Source organism: Bacidia gigantensis (genome assembly GCF_019456465.1).
Source record: "Bacidia gigantensis strain McMullin 20006 chromosome Unknown contig_278, whole genome shotgun sequence".
Classification (NCBI taxonomy): domain Eukaryota; kingdom Fungi; phylum Ascomycota; class Lecanoromycetes; order Lecanorales; family Ramalinaceae; genus Bacidia; species Bacidia gigantensis.
The window spans coordinates 1,632,923-1,657,466 of NW_025408606.1; the positions used below are offsets into that span (position 1 = coordinate 1,632,923).

At 44.9% G+C, this 24,544-nt stretch overlaps 5 protein-coding genes across 5 annotated transcripts; 1 reads left to right on the forward strand and 4 right to left on the reverse strand.

Moving 5' to 3' along the window:
* Positions 1-227: 227 nt before the first annotated feature.
* Positions 228-1,448, reverse strand: KY384_007959 (uncharacterized protein; the record flags this gene model as incomplete). Its single annotated transcript, XM_044816448.1, has 1 exon — positions 228-1,448. One exon carries the CDS (start codon positions 1,446-1,448, stop codon positions 228-230), a length of 1,221 nt encoding a protein of 406 aa, XP_044667088.1.
* Positions 1,449-2,117: 669 nt separating this feature from the next.
* Positions 2,118-3,146, reverse strand: KY384_007960 (uncharacterized protein; the record flags this gene model as incomplete). The annotated part of the gene is made up of 2 exons (XM_044816449.1): positions 2,118-2,506; positions 2,564-3,146. 2 exons carry the CDS (start codon positions 3,144-3,146, stop codon positions 2,118-2,120), a joined length of 972 nt encoding a protein of 323 aa, XP_044667089.1.
* Positions 3,147-4,101: 955 nt separating this feature from the next.
* KY384_007961 (uncharacterized protein) lies at positions 4,102-6,186 on the forward strand (the record flags this gene model as incomplete). Its single annotated transcript, XM_044816450.1, has 4 exons — positions 4,102-4,548; positions 4,598-4,642; positions 5,507-5,707; positions 5,761-6,186. The coding sequence occupies 4 exons, from the start codon at positions 4,102-4,104 to the stop codon at positions 6,184-6,186; spliced, it is 1,119 nt and encodes a 372-aa protein (XP_044667090.1).
* Positions 6,187-7,823: 1,637 nt separating this feature from the next.
* On the reverse strand, positions 7,824-10,108 carry KY384_007962 (putative NRPS-like protein biosynthetic cluster; the record flags this gene model as incomplete). Its single annotated transcript, XM_044816451.1, has 2 exons — positions 7,824-8,653; positions 8,680-10,108. The coding sequence occupies 2 exons, from the start codon at positions 10,106-10,108 to the stop codon at positions 7,824-7,826; spliced, it is 2,259 nt and encodes a 752-aa protein (XP_044667091.1).
* A 958-nt stretch (positions 10,109-11,066) lies between these two features.
* Positions 11,067-18,819, reverse strand: KY384_007963 (NRPS; the record flags this gene model as incomplete). The annotated part of the gene is made up of 2 exons (XM_044816452.1): positions 11,067-11,083; positions 11,238-18,819. The coding sequence occupies 2 exons, from the start codon at positions 18,817-18,819 to the stop codon at positions 11,067-11,069; spliced, it is 7,599 nt and encodes a 2,532-aa protein (XP_044667092.1).
* Between the last annotated feature and the right edge of the window lie 5,725 nt (positions 18,820-24,544).

The following is a 24,544-nucleotide window of genomic DNA, read 5'->3' on the forward strand; positions in this document are numbered from 1 at the left end:
TTGTGGGGTGTTGCGGAGCAATCGGCGGAGTTGAAAGGTGACCTTGGTCAAGCTGATCCGAGAATCTCTCTGGTGGGACACTGCTCCTTCACGAGCTTGCCAGCCGTGCCGCCTCTTGAGGGGTATTTCTACGCAGGTAGAAGTAGTCAGGGGGAGGAAACGTCTTGAGTTGGCTTTCAGATCTTACACACATAACAATAAGCGTTCAAGTATTTCCTAACATGCAATCAACCCGTTGAGTGCCCAATGTCACTTCTCGCAACGGTATAGGCTAGCCAGCTGCGGTCTCTTCTCCTTGATGGAGCATAGCTTGTTGGTAGTGGTGGAAGCTCCGCCCTGCGAGTAGCCTGGCTTGCTTCCAATGCCTCCAATCCTCCGTAATATTGCAACGCTCTTGTAGACTCCATCTCAGCGTCACTGACACGGTACTCGTTGACGCTGCTGTTTGTGAGAGAAGGCAGGGAACCCATCATAGCCGCTACATCGAAAGGCTCGGATATCGTTGGAGACGCCGAGAGTTCCGGCACGGATGGAGTCGGGAAGAGGGTTGGGACTTGGGGAGGATGGGAAGCCAGAGGGTGTTGGTGAGGCTGTGGATATGTTCGCGCGCTATGAGAGGTGTTGCCCAGTTCCATTGGCGATCGTAATGCTGAGGCTTCTGGAATATGATGGCCTAGAGTTGGCACTGTATCTGAAGTTGCTGCTGAATAAGGCAGAGGGGACGGTCGCACTGGTTCTGTGAACGAAAGGCGGGCTTGATGATATATATCGAGGGCTTCTTTTGCGAACGTGTCTTGAGAAGGCTCCAGCAGCCGTACGTCTGTTAGACTGAGCGAGCTGTGCTGACTTATGGTAGGCGACGAGGGTATTGAGAAAGGCGGGCTGGTTGTGACATCACTGCTCTTGACACTCGCGAGACTCTTCGTTCGCTTCTTCCTCCAATTCAGGATCGCTTCCATCTCTGGGCTGTATGGTGGCGGCTGCTCTTCTTTTCTTGTTCCTTCCATAGGTGTGATGACCACAACGTCTTTCGCGTAAAGTCCCCCAACCACTGTCATGAGAGACTGATGGCAGATGCTCAGCCTGTTGTGCTTGTCCCTGACTTTTGGACTGTCTCTGAATACCCAGAGGATTCTGTTCCACGATTTCACGCTGTCTTGTGTCATGACATCGACTCTTGCAGGCTCGATGAGGTGCGCAACCTCACGCAAGGCTCTCTCGGTATCCTCGATCACACGATCCATCCAAATGCGCTCATCGTTGCTTATGAGCGCAGTCTTCAAGCGCCGTAGTCGACGGGCTTCATTGACGTTTCGATCGACGTGCTCTGTGGTTCTGAGGAGGTCGGTCGTCTGCTCGCCCACAGCCTTCAATTGGTAAGTGACTTCGAGGATCTTTATAGACGAGTTGACGCCCGACGCTAGGGCAGTGACAGGGTCGATCGACATTCTGCTGCGATTCAGCAAGCTCAATGACGTCTCTTTCTCGTGGCGTCTGTGTGTTTGATGCTCATTGAAGCCGGCCCCGTACGCGTATCAGATGCATCGAGGGAGAAGTGTAGATATGCAGTAGAGTTGAGGTTCAGGGCACAGCATGGTAATTGGCAGATTGAGCTAAAGATAGCCCCTCCATGAAAGCATGGCGCAAGAGGCTGGATCGAACGTCTAGTCTAGGCCTCGCCCGTTCGTTTCTCGGGATTCTAGACGGTTCACGCGGCATGGTTGCATATACGAGCGACTCTGTGCCTGCAGGTGGTTGTATCTTGCATTCACATGGTAACATCATGAAACCCCCATTCCCAGTTCCCCATACGCGAAGAGGGGCTCATTTCAAAGAGGGAGGGGGATTGAAGAGGGGCTGAGCGTGTTCGTCCCGGGATAGCAATCCTTCATGCATGTGAAACCAATCAAAACATTCAGCACACTGCATGAAAGTGGAGCTTCAGCCTTGCGTGAAAATAGTCCGTGTACAATTGGACAGAACCTAGAGGAAATTGACGGCTTGAATCTTGGCGGAGCTAATCGTTCTGTTTTGGTCTGGCAAAATTATATAGTGGCTTTAATTAGCCTATCACACCTGGTCGAATCGTTCTTTAGTCGAGCCACACCTCCTCTCCGCTACACCTTTTGGTATCCTGCGTTGACTAGTACCTGAGGTTTCGATAGTACTTGAGCCTTCTCATCTGTAGTCTTGACCAATGCCGGGGCAATGCAGATCTTACCCGTGCCCACTTCAGCCTGCGTGGGAAATTGAAATTGGAGGTCTACAGGCTGAGATTGTAAGAAAATGCCTAAGTTGGCGGCATCTTTTAAGATGGCAACGAGGCTACCAACTCGCTCGTCATCGCCGTGCCTTGGGCTGGACCACTGCGCAAAGGCAAAAAGGAAATTTTGACAGATATTGTCGATCTGCCTGTCGCGTTGTACGATGTATGCCTGGTCGGATGCAGAATCCGGGCGCAAGTATGCTGTCAGCACCCGCCATTGAGAGATAGCTTGCAGGTAACCTTATGCGTCTCAGCTCTCGTTTTCAGTCATATATGAGGCAATATCAATTTGCTTACCTGGCTTTTGAGATGAGCTATTGCGTGTGCGCTTTAGTGCTCTTGGAAGTGTTATGAATTCCTCAGGAAGAAGAGTAGCGTCAGAATTCTCCATCGGTAGAAGTGACGTAGTAATGAAGTAGGCGAGACCATGCTTGATGAAAGGAGTGCTCCGCGTGGCCTGTGACAGGAGAGTGGAAAGAGCGTTCTCTAAGAAGGGCGAGTTGAAAGCAGTCAAATCTGCAGAAGCCACTTTGCTGCCCGATTTGGGAGAGTCTTGGTAGAAGTTCTCAACGTAGAGCTCGATTTGATCTAAGAGTGTTTTCGCTTTGGTTTGTACAGTCCTGTCGTCAGCCGCTTGAGGGAGAAAGCTCGGTATCGCGCTTGATGACGCCTCGGAGACTTCATATGGATGAGATGAGAACCCTTTCTCGTTCCGTGAAGCTCCTGCGGGCGCTGGGATACTCTTCGACTGTCCTGTGGTTTTCTTGCGACGCATGAGAAGGAAAGTAACAAGAAAGGTGATCAAAGCTAGTCCAATGGAGGCTCCTATCACAATCCCAGCTACGGTACCGTTGGCGAGTCGAGAGTCATGCGGTGTCATTGTGGGTTGCGCCCCGGAGGTTGTCGTGCCATTCGAATTGGTCGTCGGCTTTGGTGTCGTGGTAATCGAGCTTGACTGTCGACTTGTTGTAGAGGAGGCTTGGTTTGGTTGAGTCATTGACGATGTCAATGGTATACCATTTGAATCAAGTGTTTGTGTGGCGGCATTAATTGTCCGCCCAACGCTGTCAGTGGGCGTTCCTAAGGTATTCACAGTCCATCCATGGGCGTCTGTAGGCTTGCCCTCGGAATTGACTGGTTGGTTGAGAGAATTTACAGAGACCGCGGGAGCGGCAGACGACATTGTAATCGTATACTTGAATGTAGGTTAATGGCAAGGACAACTTGCGAGAACAGAAAGTTTAAATGACTCTCTAATGGAAACACCAGATCGCATGATCAGAGGGAAGGAAGAAGAGTTTATTTTCGACAGATTCTTGCAAGAAGCCTCGTACCCGTTTCAGCCTCCGACCTCTGCGCGAAATCGAGAGCACGTCTGGCTCTCGGAGATTGAGGCACTGCTCAGAAGGATCCGGCCCCCAGAAAACCACCATATGCAGGACTAGCAAGCGACTAACCGAGAGTGATAATGTAATTTCTTGATTGGTCGTCTCGAGCAGGGGGGTCGGAAGCACAAGGCTGAGCACCCACACCACCATCCGGCAGCGCTAATCTCCTTGGTGATTGATTGTTTCCACATCGCCAAATTGCCATTCTCATTCAAGACCCCCAAAGCGAACAGGCACAGACGCATTGCTCAGGCAGCTATGCAGTCCGAAGAATGGCACCCAGAAATCGTCGTAGGCGTGGACTTCGGCATGACATGCACAGGTGTGCTCAATAGCGTCACCCCATCCATTGTCTCGCGCTAATCGCGCATCCTGCGCGCAGGTGTGGCATACTCCACCGGCCCAGAATGGGCTGAGCCCAAAGCGATCCAGCACTGGCCTGGCAAGATGATAAACGAGCTTGCCAACAAAGTCCCAACATTACTCCAATACGTGCCAGGCACGCGATCGGTCAAAGCCTGGGGGTTTCTGTGCGATCAGGAAAGCGAGGATGTGCTCGACTGTTTTAAGCTTCACCTGGATCCCACGTTCATAGATCCAAGGCCCGACCCGCCGAGCCTTGAGCAAGCCAGGCAGTGGTATCGCGATTATTTGCGGTGTATTCATGATCATGTTGAGGAGACTTTCTCGAATTCTTTTCCGAGGTGGCAGACGCAGAATGCGGAGTTTATCTTCAGTGTGCCGACTACGTGGAAGAATCCGAGTATGATTGCCGAGACGCAGAGGCTGATCAACGAGGCGGGCTTTGGACGCGATGGACCGGATCATCGAGCCACGATCTCTTTGACGGAAGCTGAAGCAGCAGCCGTTTATGCCTCTAAGCAGCGCTATGAGGTGAGTGATCACTAGATCTACTTGCATCGGCGACTGATCAAGCGTACAGAGGGACGATGTCATCCTTGTCTGTGATGCTGGCGGAGGGACAACGGTAAGCATTGTCCTCTTTGGCGCTTTGACGAGCTTCCTTACTAATGAAACATGCTTCAGGATGTCAATGTACTCAAGCTGATGTCCACAAGGGGCGAGCCGACTCGGCTGCAGCAGCTGAGTTGGGTGGAGGGTAGGCTCTTTTCGTTGCACACGTTCGTTTCGTAGAGACTTACCAATGGTAGGGCATCCCGTTGGCTCCACATCAATCGACATGAGTTTTCACCAGATCGTATCGGAGAGATTGAGACGGATACAGGACAAGCTGCTGGAAGACCCAGACATCGTTGCAGACCACATGATGGAAGGCCGATTCGAGCGATTCAAGTGCTCTTACGGGACAGCAGCTTCTGCATCCATACCGAATCTCATACTTGAGGTGCCTGGTTTAGCGCATGGCTACGACTTCCCAGACTCTGGGATCATTGATTCAAAGATGATTCTCTCAAGGTTTGATGCTTCGATCTCTTATTCGTCGGTCAGGTCGCTGATATGAGTTGAAGAGAGGAGCTTCGGGAGTTGTTCGACGTCCAGATATCGAAGATCATCTCTCTAGCCGATGAGCAATTCGATCGAGTCAACGCCAGTCATCCCACGACACACATCGTACGGAATAGCCATACTGTTTCGCGTGCCTGTCGGCTGACACCTTGATTAGTCATACTTGGTTCTTTCTGGTGGTCTCGGTAGCTCCGTCTATGTGAGGGAGCGGCTCGCAGCCCATTACGGCACTGGATTAGGCTCCTCAAAACCTGGAGCACAAGGCATGCGAATAGCGACCGTCGCCGAGCCGTACGTCATCGCTTTATGCGTGTACAAATGGTTCGCTTGACTAACGAAGTGCAGACAACTTGCTGTCGTTCAGGGACTAGTAATGAACCGTATCCAGTCCTTGAGCCGCAAGACCGAGATATTCAGTGAACGTTGCTGTCGTCTAAGCTACGGAGTAGTCTGCATGGAAGAGTACAAACCCGACATGCCAAAGCATTATGGCCAACACGTCAAGGTAGATCCCAGAGACGGAAGGAAATGGGTGGAGGACCAGATCTCCTGGTTCGTGAAGCAGGTAAGCTTGAGACTGGACTTTCCACGCCTGCAAATCTTGCTTACGTGAGATAGGGCGCGGTCGTCCCCAGCGCCGGCGTAATGAAACCCTTCACGCTCAAAGTCAAGCCCGGCGAAGAAGCCGAACCCTGGACGACGCACATCGTGATGTCGACGAATCCTCAAGATAAGTTGCCCAGCAACACGCTGCAGGATGGTTCAACGCGATTGTGCGACGTCTCCTCGATCCTGAAGGGCAAGAACATCGACATGAAGATGAAGAATCGGCATTGGTATAGTCGCGGGGATAAGTATCTGAGATTACGATTTGACATCAAGGTAGTGTTTGGTCCTGCTGATCTCAAATTTGTGTTGCAGACGAAGGATCAGAGGGTCTTGAGTGATGGGCACAATTCCATTGAGGTTGCTTGGGAAGTGCCGAGGGAGGTGGTGGAGGGGAGGGGGCGGGGCGGGGCGGAACTCTACTCGGAGCGTATGTGAGCTTGCGCGAGGATGAGGAAGGGAGGGGATGGACTGTGTTGCTGTACGAGTATGAAGAATGTGACAAGAATCAGCAGGTGAGAATTGGGGCTGCGGTCTTACGGGTGCGACGTCCTATCCGGATGAGGTCATTCGTAAAACTTGAGGCTCGCCTTAGTCGAGCACAACTCAGAGCACAACTCATTCAGTCTACCCTTGAAAATCCAATGTGTATAGAGCAGCACACTCATAACATACTTGCCAATGCTCTCACCGAGAGCATTCCCCCTCCGACATTGACTCAGATACATAAATCAGCATATCCCATCATATTAGCAATGTCTGAAGGGCGGTACTATGGCTATTCCCCTACACATTCATATGAGGCCAATCACTTAAACTTTTATTTTACCCACGACGTTAGCGGAATTATGAAAGATCTGATAAAACGAAAGCGTCGAGGCATCCGCCCTGTAAGCAAAATCACGGACACCCTCCCGACGACCACTCATTTAAGATGTCCTACAAAGCCAGATAGAATCTCAAAACCTTCCCCAAACACGTGTCAACATGTCGAAACTCGTTTCATGCAGGCTCGTTTCAGAAGTCTCACTGCGGCGCAGGCTTACGGTGGCATTGCAGCTGAGCATTTCAGCCTGATACCGTAGCCTTGGCTCCGAAATCCCAAAACCCTCCGTGTTCTTTTTCTTCACAAATTATCTGAACAACACTCCCTTCTTATCTGCTGCGTATTTGAGCACTGGGATCGAAGCGTACGTAGCGCGGAACAAGGAACCGACTTGGTCAAACCCAGAAACTTGGTTTGTGCCTTCATACGTCATCGCTACCTCACTCATCCGCCCACCTATCTCTCCTGTTTCTCTTCTCCGCCTTTCCGTATTCATCGAGATTGTATGCAAATTTACCAACCCACTTTGGCTGATGCTAACATCGACGCTTCTCAGACACCAGTAGCAGCGATGCAGCTCACACCCATCCACCACCTCCTCCCACCAACCGCAGACGCGCCGGTCAGGTTCAGCACACCAAAACGAGTAGACAGGCTCAAAGCACTGCAATACATACTTATCCTCACGATCCTTACGCTTGGCACATCGAGGGAGATGTATAAGAAGGTCTACGCGCGGCAGAAGCTGGACTGGGCTGATTGTATGCCCCACCCCCTACCCCACTCCGTTTTCCCAACGAAGGAGGGAATGGTTGAGTAATGTTTAACTGATACTAACCATTCATGTGTAATACACAGACGTGTGTTTATTCGCGCTCGTAAGTAAAAAACGATCGGATATTGTATTGCTAAATGAGTGTGTACATATGCTAACAGTGATGCTGCGAAAAGGTCGGGTTATGGCGTATCCAGCGCACGAGGTGCTGGGCGGGGAGGACGGGAGTGAAGGTGCTTTGAACCCGACCAAACCCAGCCCAACACCAAAACCTCTCGTCTTGCCCATCCACTCCACCCCGCCCCGCTCCAACCAGGCCCAGCCATCTTAGGCCAAATCCCGCATCAACGGCAGCCTCGCTGTCGTGGCTTATGTCTGTGCGCTCTCATACGACAAGACGCCATGACATTACGTATAGCCCACCCCACCTCACCCTCACGATCCCACCTGCTACCATCTCACCCCCCCATCAACTCACGTCAACTCCTCAACACACCTTCTCACCTCCGCCCCAACCTCCTTCAGCAGGCCCATTCCCCCTTCCCCACTCAACGCACCCCTATCAACTCTTAGAATTAAATCCACGCAATTGCCCTCACTGTTCCGCGTGATATCAAGGAACACATTCTCGTCTGCTAGATAGCGCGTGTCCAGCGCATCTATGGTGGTTTTACCGTCTGTTCTTTCTGTCGGGATGAGGGATTCAAGGGATGATGCAGGAGGTGTATAAGGGACCCATTCGGCCTTATCAACTCCTCCTTGTCCGTCAATAACAGCAGCAGAAATGTCTGAGGTATCAGCTGTAGTAGGGGTGGTGCTGCCGGTCAGGGATGGAGAGGGAGAGTGCCAAAGGATATTCACCCATGTGTTGAACAGCGGCTCAACCCCTAACCCCCCTCCGACTACATCTTGAAGAAAACTCTGCTCATACTTCGACCGCTCGGCAAGATCCTCCTGCACGCTCTCCACCACCTCCCGCACTCCCTTTTCACGCACATTCTTTACAGTCATGGGCAGGACGTTCAAGCACGGGAACGCCACCTCATTGGCCCCACCCCCGGCCAACCCAGACGGGCCCATCTGATAAATCCCAAAAATCGGACTCCCCACCCCCACCCACCTCGCAAGCACACGCGCGAAAGCAACAAGCAAGACGGTCGGGACCGATACACCGACATCCCGACATGTAGTCTCCAGCGCGCGGAGGGAGGGGATTTCGTGATTGAGGAAGAAGACCTTCCCCTCCCCCTTCCATCCGCCGGGATCAGGGAAGCTGAGGAGCGCAGCACAGTCCTCTCGCCCCCCTCCATCCTCCTCCGCCAAAACGCACGACTCTCTTCCCGTGCGATCTCGAGGGCGGATAGGGTAGATTGGACGAAGCGGTTCACTGGCTGCAGCGGCGGGAGAGTCTGCTGATGATACAGAGCAGCGAGGTCAGACACCAGTCCTTCGATAGTCCAGGCGTCGTAGAGCGCGTGGTGGAGATGGAGTAAGATGAGCGACTGATCACCCTCGAGATCTTGTATGAGAACCAGACGCGCGGGAGGGGTGGAGAGATCGAATAGCGCCGCCGCTTCGGCTTTGATGTATTCTTCGACTCCATCTCCCTCCCTCATCTCCTTGCCCTCACCCTTAAGCGTTGAACAACGGAAAGACATATCATCCCCCTCCCCATCCCCATTCGAAGCTTCCGGGGTCAAGACAACTTGCACCACCTCTGTGGATGAGGTAGCTACAAACACCGTCCTCAACACCACATACCTCTTCCTCAGCCCCTCCCACGCAGCGCGCAACTTTCCATCATCAATCTTCTCAGCAACGGTATACGCAAACGTAGCTTCCCGCAACGTCCGCCCTGATTTCAACCAGCTCGCCAAATGATACACTTGCCCGGGGAGGCAGGGGAGGAATTCCTCCACCTCCCCCTTCCCCACACCATCCACACCACAAATCCTCAACGCCGCCCTTTTCGCACCTTCTGAAACTAAAACTCTATCATCAAGGCCTTGGGCGTGCATGGGATTGTTGTGGTCAGGATTGGGATGGGAAGTGCGTCGGCTCCTTACAATCCGCAAAATCCCCCGCACGCTCCGGCCTAGCAGGATATCAGCGACGCTGACATCGAGCCCGCTTTTACGGCACTTCGACGCCACGCCGATGGCGGAGATTGAGTCGATACCTAGTGCGAATATCGAGGTGTCCATTTCGATTTTCGATGCGGGGAGTTCGGAGAGTGCAGCGCGAAGGACATCTACCTCTTCAGAAGGGAATTCTTCTACGGGGCCAGAAGGCGAAGGCGATGGCGAATGGGAGGGGGAGGGGGAGGGCGGTGGCGACAAAGGCAGCTCCGCCAACGTCTCCGGAAACGCGACCACGGGTCTGTTGGGATGCAGCAGGATATCATTGAAGATATCCTCGTAGCGCCGAAGCCAAGCTGCTGCGTCGTCTATCAGACGCGAAGACGAAGAGAGGAGAAGACGCACGGTCTCGTCGTGCTGCTCAATTTCGAAGTTGATGGGGTATTCAGCCCCTTCCCCGTTCCCATCCGCGTCTATATCCAACACCCTCCACAACACCTCCTCCTCCTCCTCCTCCAAAACCGCACGCTTCTGAAACAAAAAAATCGCATTAACCAACTCCTTATCTGCGTTCCCCCCATCACCACCATCAGCAGCAACAGCCCGCCGCCATCCCCGCTGCACATCCCCCAGCGCCACATGCTGATACCCCTGCGCCTCCCCCGTGAAAGCCTGGATCATGCCCGCGATCGCTTTGTTAGTTGCGTAGGTCTTGTCGAAAGTGAGGCGGAAGGGGACGGTGTTGAAGAGGGGGCCGATGACGTCGTTGGCGTTGGGTGGGTTGGGTGGGTGGGCGGGTGGGCGGGAAATGGGGGAAAGGGGAAGGGGGGAAGGGGGAGGAGGGGAAGGGGGAGGTTGCGCCCACCCACGACATGCCCAAAGACCACATCCCTCCTCCCGAGTGTCAAGGCCAGGGATTTTGCGTACGCGAGAAGCAGGGTCGATTGCAGCGTTACGCCGAGCTGTTTGCACCGGGTGGAGATTTGCGTGCGGGGCATGTGGAGGGTGTGCCGGGCTGTTTTTGCGACAGACGGAGACAGGGATGGGGGCTCGAGGCCTGTGAACCCGTCGAGTGACCGCAGCCAGAAATCTGCGGCGTTGGTGGTGGTGGTGGCGCGCTGGATTTCGACGGCGGCTGAGCTGAAGGGTGGGCGTGCCGGCAACTCGTTTCCAAGGTAGAGTCTGGCGAGATCATCGAAGAGGACGCCGAGCGATTCGCCGTCGTATAAGGCGTGATGCATTGATAATATCATAGCGTCGTCATTCGTGAACGTGAGGCGCCAGGGAGGGAAGCTGTAATCCTCCGCCTCGCGGAAGCGGAAGGTAGATCGAAGCTGCGATATGGCCGCCTTAGGACTGTCGGGTTTGTTCCATGTGATGGGGCTGTTTTTATGGTGCTGATGTACGGCGGCAATCCACGATGATGCGGTTGAGGAGAGGTGGAAGGACGTTCGCAGTATTTCCGTATGGGTGACTAGATCGCGCCATGCTTCCTCTAGTCGTTCGTGGTTGAGGTCGGGTGAAAGGCGTCGCGCGTGGTGATGGACGTACATAGTGCCGTCCGAGCCGAGTGTTCGGGTTAGCATTGATGACTGTAGAGGTGTGCAGGGATATGTCGTTAGAATCTTATCGTGAGGGCTCAATCGAGCGGTCTGGCTCAGCTGTTCTAAGTCTCTTGAATCTTCGTCTACTGTAGTAGCTACCTTGGACTTCGTTTCTGTAGCAGAAGTAGTCCGTTGGGCCAATTTTGCGATGCACGGGTATCTCATTATATCTGCTGAAGAGCACTGGATGCCTTTCTGTCTCAAACTCTTCGCGAATCGAATAGCGCTGATTGAGTCGATGCCGAGACTGAAGAAAGACGCCCCCTTGGAGACGCTGTCAGGAGGTAGACCGGTGATCTCCACGACGACGTCTCTCAATACTAACTCCCTTTCGCCCCAAGTAGTTTCATCGTACTCTTCTATGTCTTCCTCGCCTGACGCACTGACACCCAAGTCGCCCACTCTGATCGTCTCGCCTCTAGCCAGTGTTGCGAGAAGAAGATCCATATTCTCCAGAAATAGCTCTACCTGCTCTGAACCATCTGGAGCTATTTTAGAGACACAGCGGAACAGAAAGCTGTCACTGTCCACATCGGCTTCGACTTCTAACGCAAAGGGGAATTCACTCGGGACAGAACTCTCGATCTCCCACCAAAGCTGTGACCAAGGCGCAGGCTTCCGTTTCTGAACATATGAGAAGAGGCAGTCGAACTGCGGCTTCTCTGCTTTGACCCAGCGATGGATGTCGCGGAGGGCTGTATGTTGGTACTCGAGGGACTCGACGAAACCGGCTTGTGCAGTCGAGATGGCATCTGAGATACTAGAGGGGTTCTGGTGGCGGAGGGTGACTCTTTGCGGGATTGTTGTGATGCAAGGCGCGAGAATTGTGTGCGGGTTTTCAATAGGTATTGTACGGCCTGAGTAGACTGTGCCGAATACTACATCGTGCTTATTCAGATGCTGGGCGAGGACGATGCCGAAGATTGCTTGGAGAAGGGATGCGGGTGTGCCTTTCATTGAAGCAGCAAGCTGTTCTATCTGTGCGAGTCTGGTGGTGGACGATCGCGCAATCTCTCGAGTCGAAGCTTCGCCGGCAGATGCTTGGAGGGTAGTTGGCTTGTAGCCATTTAAGTATCTTGTCCAAAAGTTCTTTGCCTCTTGCTTGCTCTGAGCCCACACGTGTGTTACCAGCTGGGAGAAGGTGGTTCGAGGCTGCAGACCAAGGGACTGATAGCGAGAATACACTTCGTCAAGTATCATGGGGAAAGATTCTCCGTCATAGAGTGCGTGGTGTATAGATACTAACAGCATCGCATCTTTGTCAAGAGCCTGTGACATTGCCAAATGGAATCGTAATGGAGGCTGATCTGTCAAACGTTCTAAAAGAGCCAAAGAAGTCTCGCTCTCCCTCTCCTTGAGAGCGGGCAACAAGTCCTCTGACGCTGGAACAATAATGTCCGTCCAATGAAATTGGCAATCTTGAAGGACAATTTGCACGAAGTGATTTTCAAACTCCCCAAAACAAGTCCTGAGAATATCATGATTCGTTACAGTATCCTGCCACGCTTTGCGCAGCCTCTGCAAGTCTACATCCTCTGATATCTGCAGAGCCACATGATTCACGTAGAGCGCCTGACTTGTTTGAGCGAACGAGCTGGCCACCAATGTTTCCTGCAGAGGCAGACAAGGTCTGACAGCGCGTATGGGCGTTTGCTCATATTGTGATGCATGCTGCTCTAAAAACCTCGATTCCAAATCACTGAGCTCTTCGAGAACGGCATGGGATTTCTTGATGCTGAGATCCTTCTGAGGCAAAAGCGCAAGTTGTTCTATGAGCGGATGCTTCATGACTGACGTAACGCTACAATCGAGACCAAGCTTCTGCAGTTTGATAGTTAGGCTGATGGCACTGAGACTGTCAAGTCCGACTTGAAATAGATTCGTTGTTGGGCTCAACTTTGTGTCTTTGACGTCAAGTGTGCTCGTCACGATGTCCGCGAGTTTCCGCTCGGTCTCATTCAGCGGTCTATCATCCAATGTGATCGAAGATTTGCTGCTGAGAAGACTCTCGATTGGGATCTCGGCGAATAAAGCAGTGAGCCGCTTCGCATCCACTTTCCGGGATACAATGGCGACAGGAAGTCTTGTGAGAGGAATGATGTGGTCCGGGACCATGAAAGCAGGCAGGGTCTTGCGACATATCGACCGGATCTCGTCAACGATTCTGTCATCCGAAAATGAAGTAACGGCAATTTTCTCCCCATTGATCGTCTGCCGAGAAGCTACAAACACAACCAGCTGAGGTTTAGGCATCGAGATATGTTCGGCAACGATGGCCGCGACATCCACGTTTCTAGCCTTCAGTGTTGATGTCGCAGCTGTTCTCACGGTTTCTGAGACTTCTCCGAGCTCGAGTCTCTGGCCGCGCACTTTTGTCTGGTCATCACCTCGGCCTAGAAAATCTAGTGAGCCATCTGCCATAAGCCTCACAATGTCGCCTGTACGATACATTCTCTCGCCTCTGAATTCGTCGACAAAGCCTTTGGCATCAGGCCGGTTGTGGTACCCGTTGGCTACGAGATCACCAGTGAGGCAGAGCTCGCCCGCTGTGCCACGAAGTGTGTAGTCCAGAGTATCGGGTTGCAGTACATGAGCTTTAGTGAAAGACAGAGGAGGACCAATATTTCTGAGACTCATACTAGGCGCGACTTTCTGGAAACAGCAGCCTATGGTCGCCTCTGTAGGTCCGTAGGCATTGACGAGCGTCACACGAGGGTGGCCAGCCCAGGTATCAATGACGCGTTTCGAAATCATTTCGCCACCGACAGTGAGGTATCGCAGATCAGGCAGTGTGGAAGGCTGCAGACCAACGCTATCGATCAGAGAGGGAACAAAGCTTGCATGCGTAATCTTGAGGGCGCGGAGCGCCATTTCGAGGCCGTCAAGTAGTAAGGAACGAGGTGCTGTCACTGTGGCCATTCCATGCCGCCACGCTGTGAACATCTCTTTGAGGTGGACATCAAAGGCGTAGCTTGCGAGACCGAGGTATTTGCCCTTCCCCTGCAGCTGTGACATGTTATGTACGTGGGCACAGATGAATATTGAGTCAGCTTCTGTAAAAGAATTGAGGTTACCGCGACTGACTAGGACACCCTTCGGCTTGCCTGTAGAGCCTGATGTATAGAGCAGATACGCATCATCCGATGATTTTGCTGCGAAAAGGGTCACAGGCTCGCCTTGAATGGAGTAGTCAAGGTCGTCAACATCAATGATGATACAGCCATCTGGCAAGGTCGTAAAAGCATCTGCTTGAGACTTAGATGTGAACAGCATTGCCGCATTGCTATCTTGCAGCAAATACATCTTCCGCTCACTCGGCAGGTCTTCAGCAATGGGCAAATATGTGCTACCAGAGCTGAGAATGCCGAGGATCACTGCATACACATCGAGTCGGCGCTCCAAACATACTGCGATCATTTTTCCACCACAGCCGTAATTCTGAATCAGACTGTGAACACGGCGATACGCACGTTGAAGCTCTCCATAGCTCCACAACTTGGAGACCATATTGCTTTCCTGGATACTTTCAGCTACCTCAGCGGCTGGCCAAGCGGGTTCGATTGTAGCGAAATGATCCACCCAATGACAAGGACTGACATCGAAAGCAGGGTTGTGCGCACCCACTCCATCGCCTATGGAGATCGAGAGCAGATTTTCTGGCATATATGACCTCAAATCGTTGACTGGTATGTCGGGGTGCTCAAAGATAGCATAAGTCAATGCTTCGATTTGTCTGGCAAGAACAGCAAGGTGTGCCGCGTCCAAAACCTGACGATCTGCCACCAAATCGAGTGCTAGCTTCCCGTCCATAGTCATAGAAGCATTGAGGGCTACTGAATGCTCAACCGATAGACTAATCATATCCTCAATCCGCTGCCATGGCGCAGACTTCTGGTCATCGCCACCCTCAGCCACTTCCATATCCGGAATAAAATTGAACACGGCAGGATAGAGCGCCTCCGTCTCCGACCTCTCAAGTATCCGCCTTATAACTAGCGGATGAATACCAAGATGCGACTTCGACGCACGTTGCAAAGCAGCTTGATCCCTCAGCACCTCCTGTGCAGTACCCTGCCTTTTCAGTGGCACAGGCACAACGGATATCAGTGGACCAACGACATCGGCTAAAGCTGCTGCTTCGCTACGAACGGACCATGTCTCTCCGAACACGACCCTGTCAGCCCCGAGATATTCGGTCAGGATTATGCCCCATGTGATGCGGAGTAGTGATGCTACTGAAGAAGCACCAATAGCGAACGCTTGAGTCTGCAGTTCGTGATAAGGCTTGCTCATATCCCATGCGTGATTGATGAAGCCAGTAGCCGATTTGTGGTTTGAGAGGTCAGGCAAAGTTTTTGTGTCTTCTTGATGAGAGTAGTCAGAAAGTGTTTCTGTCCAGAATGCGGTGTCCTGCTCCCTCTGATCATCCTGTAACGAGAGGATACTCAGGGCATCACGCAGCTGATGACGGCTATGGAAAGTATCGAGTTGGTTTGGCCTTGAGTATATCTGACTCAAATCCTGCATAATATATTCAAATGATGGTTCATCGCGGATAGCATGATGAATAGTGAACATCATCACCCTCTGAATGCCGGTATGGAAGATAGTCACAGCCCATAGCGGGATTGAAAAATTCTCCACCTGATGTCGGTTTGCAATTCCTTTAGCACGGTGTGCTGCACGTTGCTGGAGCGAGCCTTTACACCCCTCCTGTTCTATCCAGTCAACAGCCCTGTCCTTGAAAATGACTTGCAGAAAGGTGGCATTGATGCTGGGATGCTTTGGGAACCTCGCGATGGGCACGAAAGCTGCTCGCAACGCATCAGTCTCAGACGCGAGCTCATTCCACGCTGCTCGAAGAGTTGTCAGATCCACATCAGACTCTAGAGCGAAAAAGGTGTTGGTCCAATACATGTCTGCATTCTGGGTGCTTTCACTCAGAAGTGATTCCTGCAGGGGCAAAGCTGGAGTCACATACTCAATAGCACCGTCGATTTCGGGCTCGACACAGGCAAGCCATTGTCTGCTGAAAGCATCAACATCAAACGAGTTCTGCCTGACCTTCGAGGATTGTGATCGAGCCAATACCAAGAACTCACCCAGATCCTGACATCTTAGAACCTCAGCCAAGGAGATGTCGGACCCGTTGACGTTGAGTACTGTCACTAGCCTGGTGGCACTAATCGAATCGATTCCTGTGGAGGGCAGCGTACTTGCCCTTGCTATGGCTTCTATTGAAGTACCGGTGAGATGCGAAATACGGTCCAGAACCAGTGCTTCTTCTCGAGTCCATGCTGCCGTATCTCCCCGAGCGCTCGTCGTTGATGACAACTTAGCCTCCCATGGCCCAAGGTCTGCGGAGGCGTAAAGATCCTTCAGCGCTGTCCGATCGATCTTATTGGAAGGGGTGCGGGGTATACTACCAAGGACCAGGAAGACGTGAGGTATCATGTATTCAGGTAGATCCAACTTTGCTTCTCGTTTGGCAGCCTGTGCAATCTCTACAGCCTGATCGTTCGTCATGAGACTAGCGCATGAATCACCCGAACTCTGTGGAGCAAAGAAAGCTACGATGAGCTTTGAAGGGCGATCAAGCCTGTCGAGGTATTGTACCTCTACCTGCTGGACTTGAGGATGACAAGAGCGAAGAGAGAAGGCGATCTCGCTCAGTTCGACACGAATACCTTGAATCTTGACTAGATCATCTGTACGGCCGACAAATTCGATCGTCTGGTCATGTAACATGCGCACAATATCACCAGTCATGTAGAGTGTCATAGACAATGCTTCGCTCCAGACAAAACGATCGGAGGTTTTCCCAGGATCTTTCCAGTAGCCTTTGGATACTTGTGGGCCTCCAAGCGCTAGCTCTCCAATTCCATTTGTCATCATGGGCTTGCCGTTCTTCATGACCGCGATGGTGACGGATGGCAGGGGCAACCCGACATTAGCACTCTGTACCCTGTCTTCCGGACCTCCAAATCGTTTGTAAGTCGAGACTACCGTTGTCTCCGCAGGGCCATAGGTATTGAACGCACGCATATTTCGACCCCAATCATCAGCGACATTCTGTGTTAGTTTCTCGCCAATCATGGTGATGACTTGAAGGGTGGGACAGCAGTCTCTTGGCAAGCTTGCTGCAAATGCTGGTGTGAGATGGGCGTGCGTTGCCCCGGTCGTCGTGGCGAGATCTGCAAAAGAACCAAGCATTGTCGAGCGATCTGATGAAACAAGAGTACCGCCCACTCCCCATGTGTAGAATAAATCTTGGACGAAGACGTCGAACGTGAACTGAGAAAATTGGAGGCAGCGGATGACGCCCTCGCTAACATCAGTGGGTATAGATTTCTGTAGAGCTTTCATAGCAGTTACGGCAGCCTCTACGTGTATCGGTACGCCTTTTGGCTCACCTGTCGTCCCACTGGTCCAGATCAGGTATGCAAGGTCATCAGGCTGAGTTGGTTTAATCACGCGTTTCTGCACACTAGTGTCTTTTGGTGTGGCGATGTTCATCAGACTCACGCCCTTAGGGACACCATCAAGGCGATCACTGTTAGTCACCAGCATCTGAGCACCCGTCCGTACGATGAGATCATGGCGGCGTCTGGAAGGAAATGAAGGATCGATAGGACACCAGCCCCCTCCTGCCTTGAGGATGCCGAGAATGGCGAGATAGATCTCTGGACAGCGGTCCATGCAAATCGGTACAACGTTGTTTGCAAGCCATCCATAGTTGTGGAAAAGCGTATCTGCAAAGGCCTCGGCCTTGTCGTTGAGCTGCTGATACGTCCACTTGATGTTCCCCTCAGAATCTCTAGCAAGCAGATTCCGTCTAAAGTCCAAGGCCACAAGTTCAGGATTCGTTCTTGCGAATTCTTCAAACTGCGATTGAAAGGAACTTATCGAAGGAAGACGCTCAGGCTTGGGGTTGGATATTGATAGCGATGAAACTGCAATCTTCGAGAAGGCGTGACTGATAGTGAGGCATGGTTCTGAAATGATGGCTTGTAATAAGGAATCAAGATGTTTTAGCGTCAACAAGGCAGCTTCATCATCAAGGGTGGCATCGGTGAATGTAGCTGAAAGCCGAAGCAACCCTTTCGAGGTGAGTGATACCTCGATAGAGACGCTTTGATTGAAATCTGTATTGTTGTTACTCTGGTGTTGAAGAAAGACCTCGGCATTCGGTGAGGCTGAAAGATGATCGAGTATCAGATGTGTACCGTTTGTTTGCTGGAACTTCTGCGACTCCCTGGATACATTCGCTATCTCGTCGTGTGATTGGTTTAAATTGTGATCGGTCAGTCGTCGAAGTACCATGCACGCATCTTTGCTGTAGATCTCATCCGAACTGCATGAGCAAAAGTCTTCGAATGACTTGCGTAATGCATTGGTAGATGATCCTAGGCTTGAAGATGGTTCATTTCGTAACGTGGCGACAAACGCGACGCCATCTTTTGAGTCGGTGTACGCAAGCAATAGAGCGGCCCAGGCAGCTTGGATGGCTGCGGAAGGAGACGCGCCGATGCGCCGTACAGTGTCTTGCAGATCTTGAGCCCTTAGCTTAGAGTCTATCGAAACAGATTGGATGGTTCCTGCGATAGCACTCGAACGTAAGCCAGTGAGTGATGGGAAAGACGTAGGTGTGATGGGTTTGGGGTGGCTTTCCATATCGAGGGTTCCTCTATGCGCGTCAGACGAGGCTGTTGCTAGGGATGATTTGCCATTCGTCGAGTGATGGACGCTAGGAGAATTTGATGCGTTGGTTTCCTGCGCAGGAGGCATGCTGCAGGCTTTGAGACACAGCACATTAACGGTGCAGTGTTAGGCTACTCCTGTAGCTCTTCTACTATACTGGTAGAGATACGCATGGGAATCCTTTTATTTGTCCTACGTTGACCTAGTTGGCTACGGTGGATCATTCTTGTGGATGGCATATGTGAATACTGCCAAGGACGGTGGAGACGTTGAAGCCAAAGGTTGAAACATCACGTAAGACGATAGCTTTAGACTCGTCACACCACACTATGCTCTGCAAGGACGGAGCTCTTCTGATGGGTCGCGCAAAGTGTGGAGCGATATAGGAAGGTATGATGTCTGGATGGGTGATAGGGAGAATTGTTCCACGCCGTGGGCCGTTGCCGCTTTACTTTAGTTTGCCAAGCCTGCCAAACCAGGGCAGCTGCCCTAAGGTACCGTAGACAACAGCGCAAGCACCTCCTTTCAGCGCATCTCAATAACTATAACAGTAATTATTATCAGTATAGCTGCATCTTAACCGGCTTATCGTAAGTATTCAAATAGTGCCTATTTTAGGGCCTAGCCTATTATAGTTACCTTTCGCTAGCCTAATAAGTAGAAATTATTGTAGGATAGCTAGCTAGCTATTATAAAAATAATAACTATAATAATAATAATAGCTAATAGCAATAAGCCTATAAAGCTTAACTTAGCCTAATAGATTATTAATATTATATAAGAGTATTTAGAAAACGGAGCTTTAGAAAGCCTATATATATATTAAAAAACTATAAAAGAGATTATTACTTTTACTAGTTAAATAGCTAACACCTATAGTATATTTAATACACTTAGTAATATTAAATTTTTATTATAGTCTTTAATTACTAAAGCTTTTTCCTAGTAAAAAGTATAGTATATTAAAATAGTTAAGTATATTAATAAACTATAAACTATAAAAATATAAGCTATAACTACTACTATAATAGTTGTACTGCTAGCTCCTTTTTTACTTGTATATATAACTATTATAGCTAAATCTCTTTTTAATATAAATATAATAACTATTACTACCTTTAAAAAGTAATATTAAAAGCAGGAAATTATAATTAATATAAAAAACTTTATAAACTAATTAATATATCTTACTTATAAAAAGCTTAGTTATATATATAGATAAGGGTATATTAAGCGCCTAGAAAAGAAAACTAGCGCTAATATCTATATTAAAGAATACTTATTAAAGGATAAGCTAAAGTATATACTTAATTTAGCTACAGTTTAAATATTAATATTAGTTGATTTTAAACTAGTTAAGCTGCTCCTTAGTAGTAATATATATTTAATAATATATACTATTAAAGATAGCAAAATTATAAAGAAAAATATAAAGTAGCTAAAAGCCTTTATACCTAAAGGTAAAGCTATAATTATAATCTTTATATATAATATAATTATTAATAAAATCTATATTAAAAGTATAAATATAAATAACTTTATAGCTATAATTAAAAAGCTATAATATTAAAATATAGCTATTCTAGGAAAATAATAGATTTAAAGAATCTATTAGCTTTAAAAGCTTTAAAAGCTATAGATATATATACCTTTAGTACTTGAATTTATATCTTTTATAGATTATAATATAATATTTAATACTTATAATATATTTTAAAATAATTAAAGCTATAGAGTATATTAATATATTAGCTAATATATAATAAACTAATATTATAAATGCTATAAATATAGATATAAAGCTATTTTATATAAAAATTTAATTAAGTATAGTATATACTTAGAAAAATATATTTTAAAAAATTGCCTTTATTTAAAAAAATTTTCTAAGTTTAAATATATATAATATAGAAAACTATATAAGTCTTAGTCTAAAGACTATAAGCAATAAAAGAAAAAGATAAAATATATTAAATAAAAAGTTGCTACTATAGAAAAGTTTTAGCTAAAGCTTATATTAGCTAAGTTAATTAGCTTAGGGCTTTTATCTACTTTTATATTTATTTTTAGTAAATTAGCTTTAAAAAAAGCTATAAAAAAAAAAGAAGCAACTATAGCTTTTAAGCTAAAAACTAATAATTAGCTAAATATAATAAAGAAGAATAAAGTAAAAAAACTACTAACTAAGTAAAAATTAATTAGTAAGCTTATTGCTAATTTTATTTATAAAGAACCTAAAGCTAATAAAGAGAATAAAATTAATAATAAAGAAAAAAATTTAAACTTATCTTTAAATAGCTTAGAGCTATAGCGATTAAGCTGTACTTTAAAAAAGCTTTAGCTTTTTATTAAAGAGTAGGTTTATAAAAACTTAGCTATATAAAAATAAGTTATACCTAATACCTATTAATATTATAATATAATATAAAATAAAATAAAATAGGAATTATAGCTAAAGCATTTAAAGATAAATAAGTACTAGCTTATTATATTATTTATATATTAGAGCTTTAAAGTAATTTATTCTAAGCAACTACTTACTACCTATAAAAATAGAAATACTATTTCTTCTAGCCTATAAATAAAATTTCAAATTAGATAAGCTATAAACTAGCCTAAGTCTATATATATATAAGTAAAGATATTGACCCTAGCTTTATATAAATTATTAACTATTTTAATATATTTTAAATACTAATTTTAAAGTTTTTAAATAAAGGATATAAAAATTATATTGCTATCTATAATATTTATTTAACTTTATTATATATAGCTAAGGAAGTAATAACTAATAGTAATATATTAATATTAATTAAAAAAAAACTTTCTTTCTATAATAACTACTAATAGCTTATTATAAAAGATTTTAATACTTAATACTTTAATTAGTTTAAAAAGCTAATAATTATTAAAGAATAAGCTTAATAACTTTAGGAAATTATAATAATATATAACCTTTAACTAGTTATATTGCTTAAAATAGTAATAAAACTTTTAAATAATTTTAATTTAAAAAAATCTATAATTAATTTAGCTTAAGCTATTTAAAATATAATATAATATATTCTATACTATAAGTCTTTAAAATAGCTTACTTTTAGCTCTAAATATATTCTAATTAGGATAGTATTTAAGTATAAAACTTTATTAATAATAGTTCCTAATTACTAGAATTTTAAAAAAATAAATATAGAAAAAATTTTAAACTATTTAATAGACGCTATTTAAAACTAAAGAACTTTTAAGATATAAGCTAATTTAGATAATACTATTAAATATTTAACTAATTTTATTATATAAGCTTTAGAAGCTTTTACTTTAAAGATTAAATAGTTTATAAAAATAAAGCTAAGCTAAAATAAAAAATATATAGAAGCTATTAACGATTAAAAGAAAACTAAATATAAATATATAATTATATATAATTCTAAGGACTAAGTAGCAAAAGAAATAGCTAATAGCTAAAAGAAGAAAGTTATTTAAATAGCTTAAGCTAATAATTATAAATAAAAAGTTTTTAAAACTATTAATATAAATTAACTATTTGCTTTAAATAAATAGCTAAAGATATAAGAAGCTCCCTACTTTACTTTTCTTCTATAGATTAGGAGCTAAAATAAAATCTTATAGATAAATAATATAAAAAAAGCTAAAGCTTTCTAAGCTTTTTTTCTTCTAAAACTACTGCTAGCAAATCTCTCTAATATATATTATAGCTTAAAATGCTTCTTATAGCTGCTTCTTTTTTTAGATATTATAGAGTAAGAAGTTATTAAAGCTATTAAAGAATTTAAAGCTAATAATGCCCCTAGGCTAGATATAATTATTAACTAAGTTTTGAAAATAGCTCTTCTAGCGATTAGCAGCTTTTTTACTAATATCTTTAATATAAGTTTTAAACTTTAATACTAGCTAGCAATATTAAAAGAAGCTATAGTAGTAATAATTTAAAAACCTATAAAGAAAGACTACTTAGATCCGAAATCCTATAAGCTAATCTTTTTATTAAAGATATTAATAAAATAATAGAATATATTTTAATAAAGAGAATTTTAGCTATAATAGAAATTAATTACCTACTTTTAATTACTTACTATAGAAGTAGAAAAGCTATCTCCTATAAATATACTATTTACTTACTTATAGAATAAATATATATAGCTTAGAAAAGCAAAAACAAATTAGTAATAAGCCTAATACTCTTAAATATATTTAAGGTATTTAATAATATTAACTATAAATAACTTTTTTAGAATATTTATAAGCTTAGATTTAACTTTAATTTAGTAAACTAGTTATAGAGCTTTTTAATAAACTAATTTAGTTAAATTAAAATTATAAAAAAGCTTATATTTTTTTTTAATATAGAGACTAGAATTCTTTAAAAGTTACTATTATTATTAATTTTTTAGCTTTTCTATAATTATAAAATTTTTAAAGTAACTAAAAGCAAAAGCTTATTAATAGGATATATTGACAATATATATATATTAGTTATTAGAAAAAATACTAAAAAAACTTGCTAAAAGCTAACTAATATCTATATTAAATTTAAAATATAGGCAGATAAATATAGAGTAGTTTTTACTTTTTAAAAGTATAATTTAATTTACTTTTTCTAGTAATTAAAATAAATAGAAAAAAAAAACGAAAAAAGCTAGTAAAGCTTAAATTTTAAAAAAGAATATATACTTAAAAGGTTTATTTTTCTAAAAGTATTTACTATTTAAAAGTTTAGCTTAACTTAATATTAAATAGATAATCTTACTTAGAAATTGCTTTAAAAAAAGCTAAAGCTTATAAGGAAGCTTTAAAAAGTTTAGCTTAAACTATGTAGGGAGTTACTTTGCTAGGAATAATAAAGCTATTCTAAGCTACTATCTTTTTAAAGCTATTTTATAGCTATTTAACATAGGTATTACTCTAATAAAGTTAAAGATATAAAAGCTATTATTAAAAAATTATCTAGAGATTTAAAGCTATTTAAAAAGAAGTAATTGTAGCAGCTATAGGAGCCCTCTAGTATACTATTAGTACTATATTAAATGTAGAAATAAGTACTAAACCTATAGATTTATAATTAATAAGAATAATCTATTATATTATAGATAGAATTTGCTATTTACTAGTCTACTAAAAGATCTTTTAAATATATAAAAAAGCTAATACTAAAGGTTAGAAGAGCTAAAATAGTCTTTTATATAAGATTAAGGATATTTTTAATAGCTAAACTTATAATAATAATATACTAATTAAATAAAATATTCCTTTTATAGTCTATTTATAATAAGTCCTACTAATAGTAAATATAGCTAAAAATAATAACTTAAGAATTATAGCTTATAATGAGATTTTAGAGGAAGCAAAGAAAAAGCCTAAAAAATAGGCTATTTACTACTCTAATAATAGCAATATTAAAGAAAAAATTAGGGCAGCAGTAGCCCTAATTAATCTAATATACTATTAAAAGCCTATTACTTATAATACCTACTTAGGCCTAAACTTAATTAATATTATTTTTATAGCTAAAATAGTTAAAATTATTTAATTACTAGTCTTTATACTATTAAATACTCCTAAGCAATAAATAGTATTATTTATTAATAATTAAAAAGTACTTTAAATACTTTAAAATCCTAAAAATAAATCTAGCTAGTATTATATATAAGATACAATAAAATTCTTTAATTAGCTTTAAAATATAGGAGCTATAATTAAACTTTATTAGATATTAAGCTATAAAGAAATCTATAGAAATAAGCTAGTTAATAATTTAGCTAAGAGAACTATAAGCTAGATAGGTAATAATAAG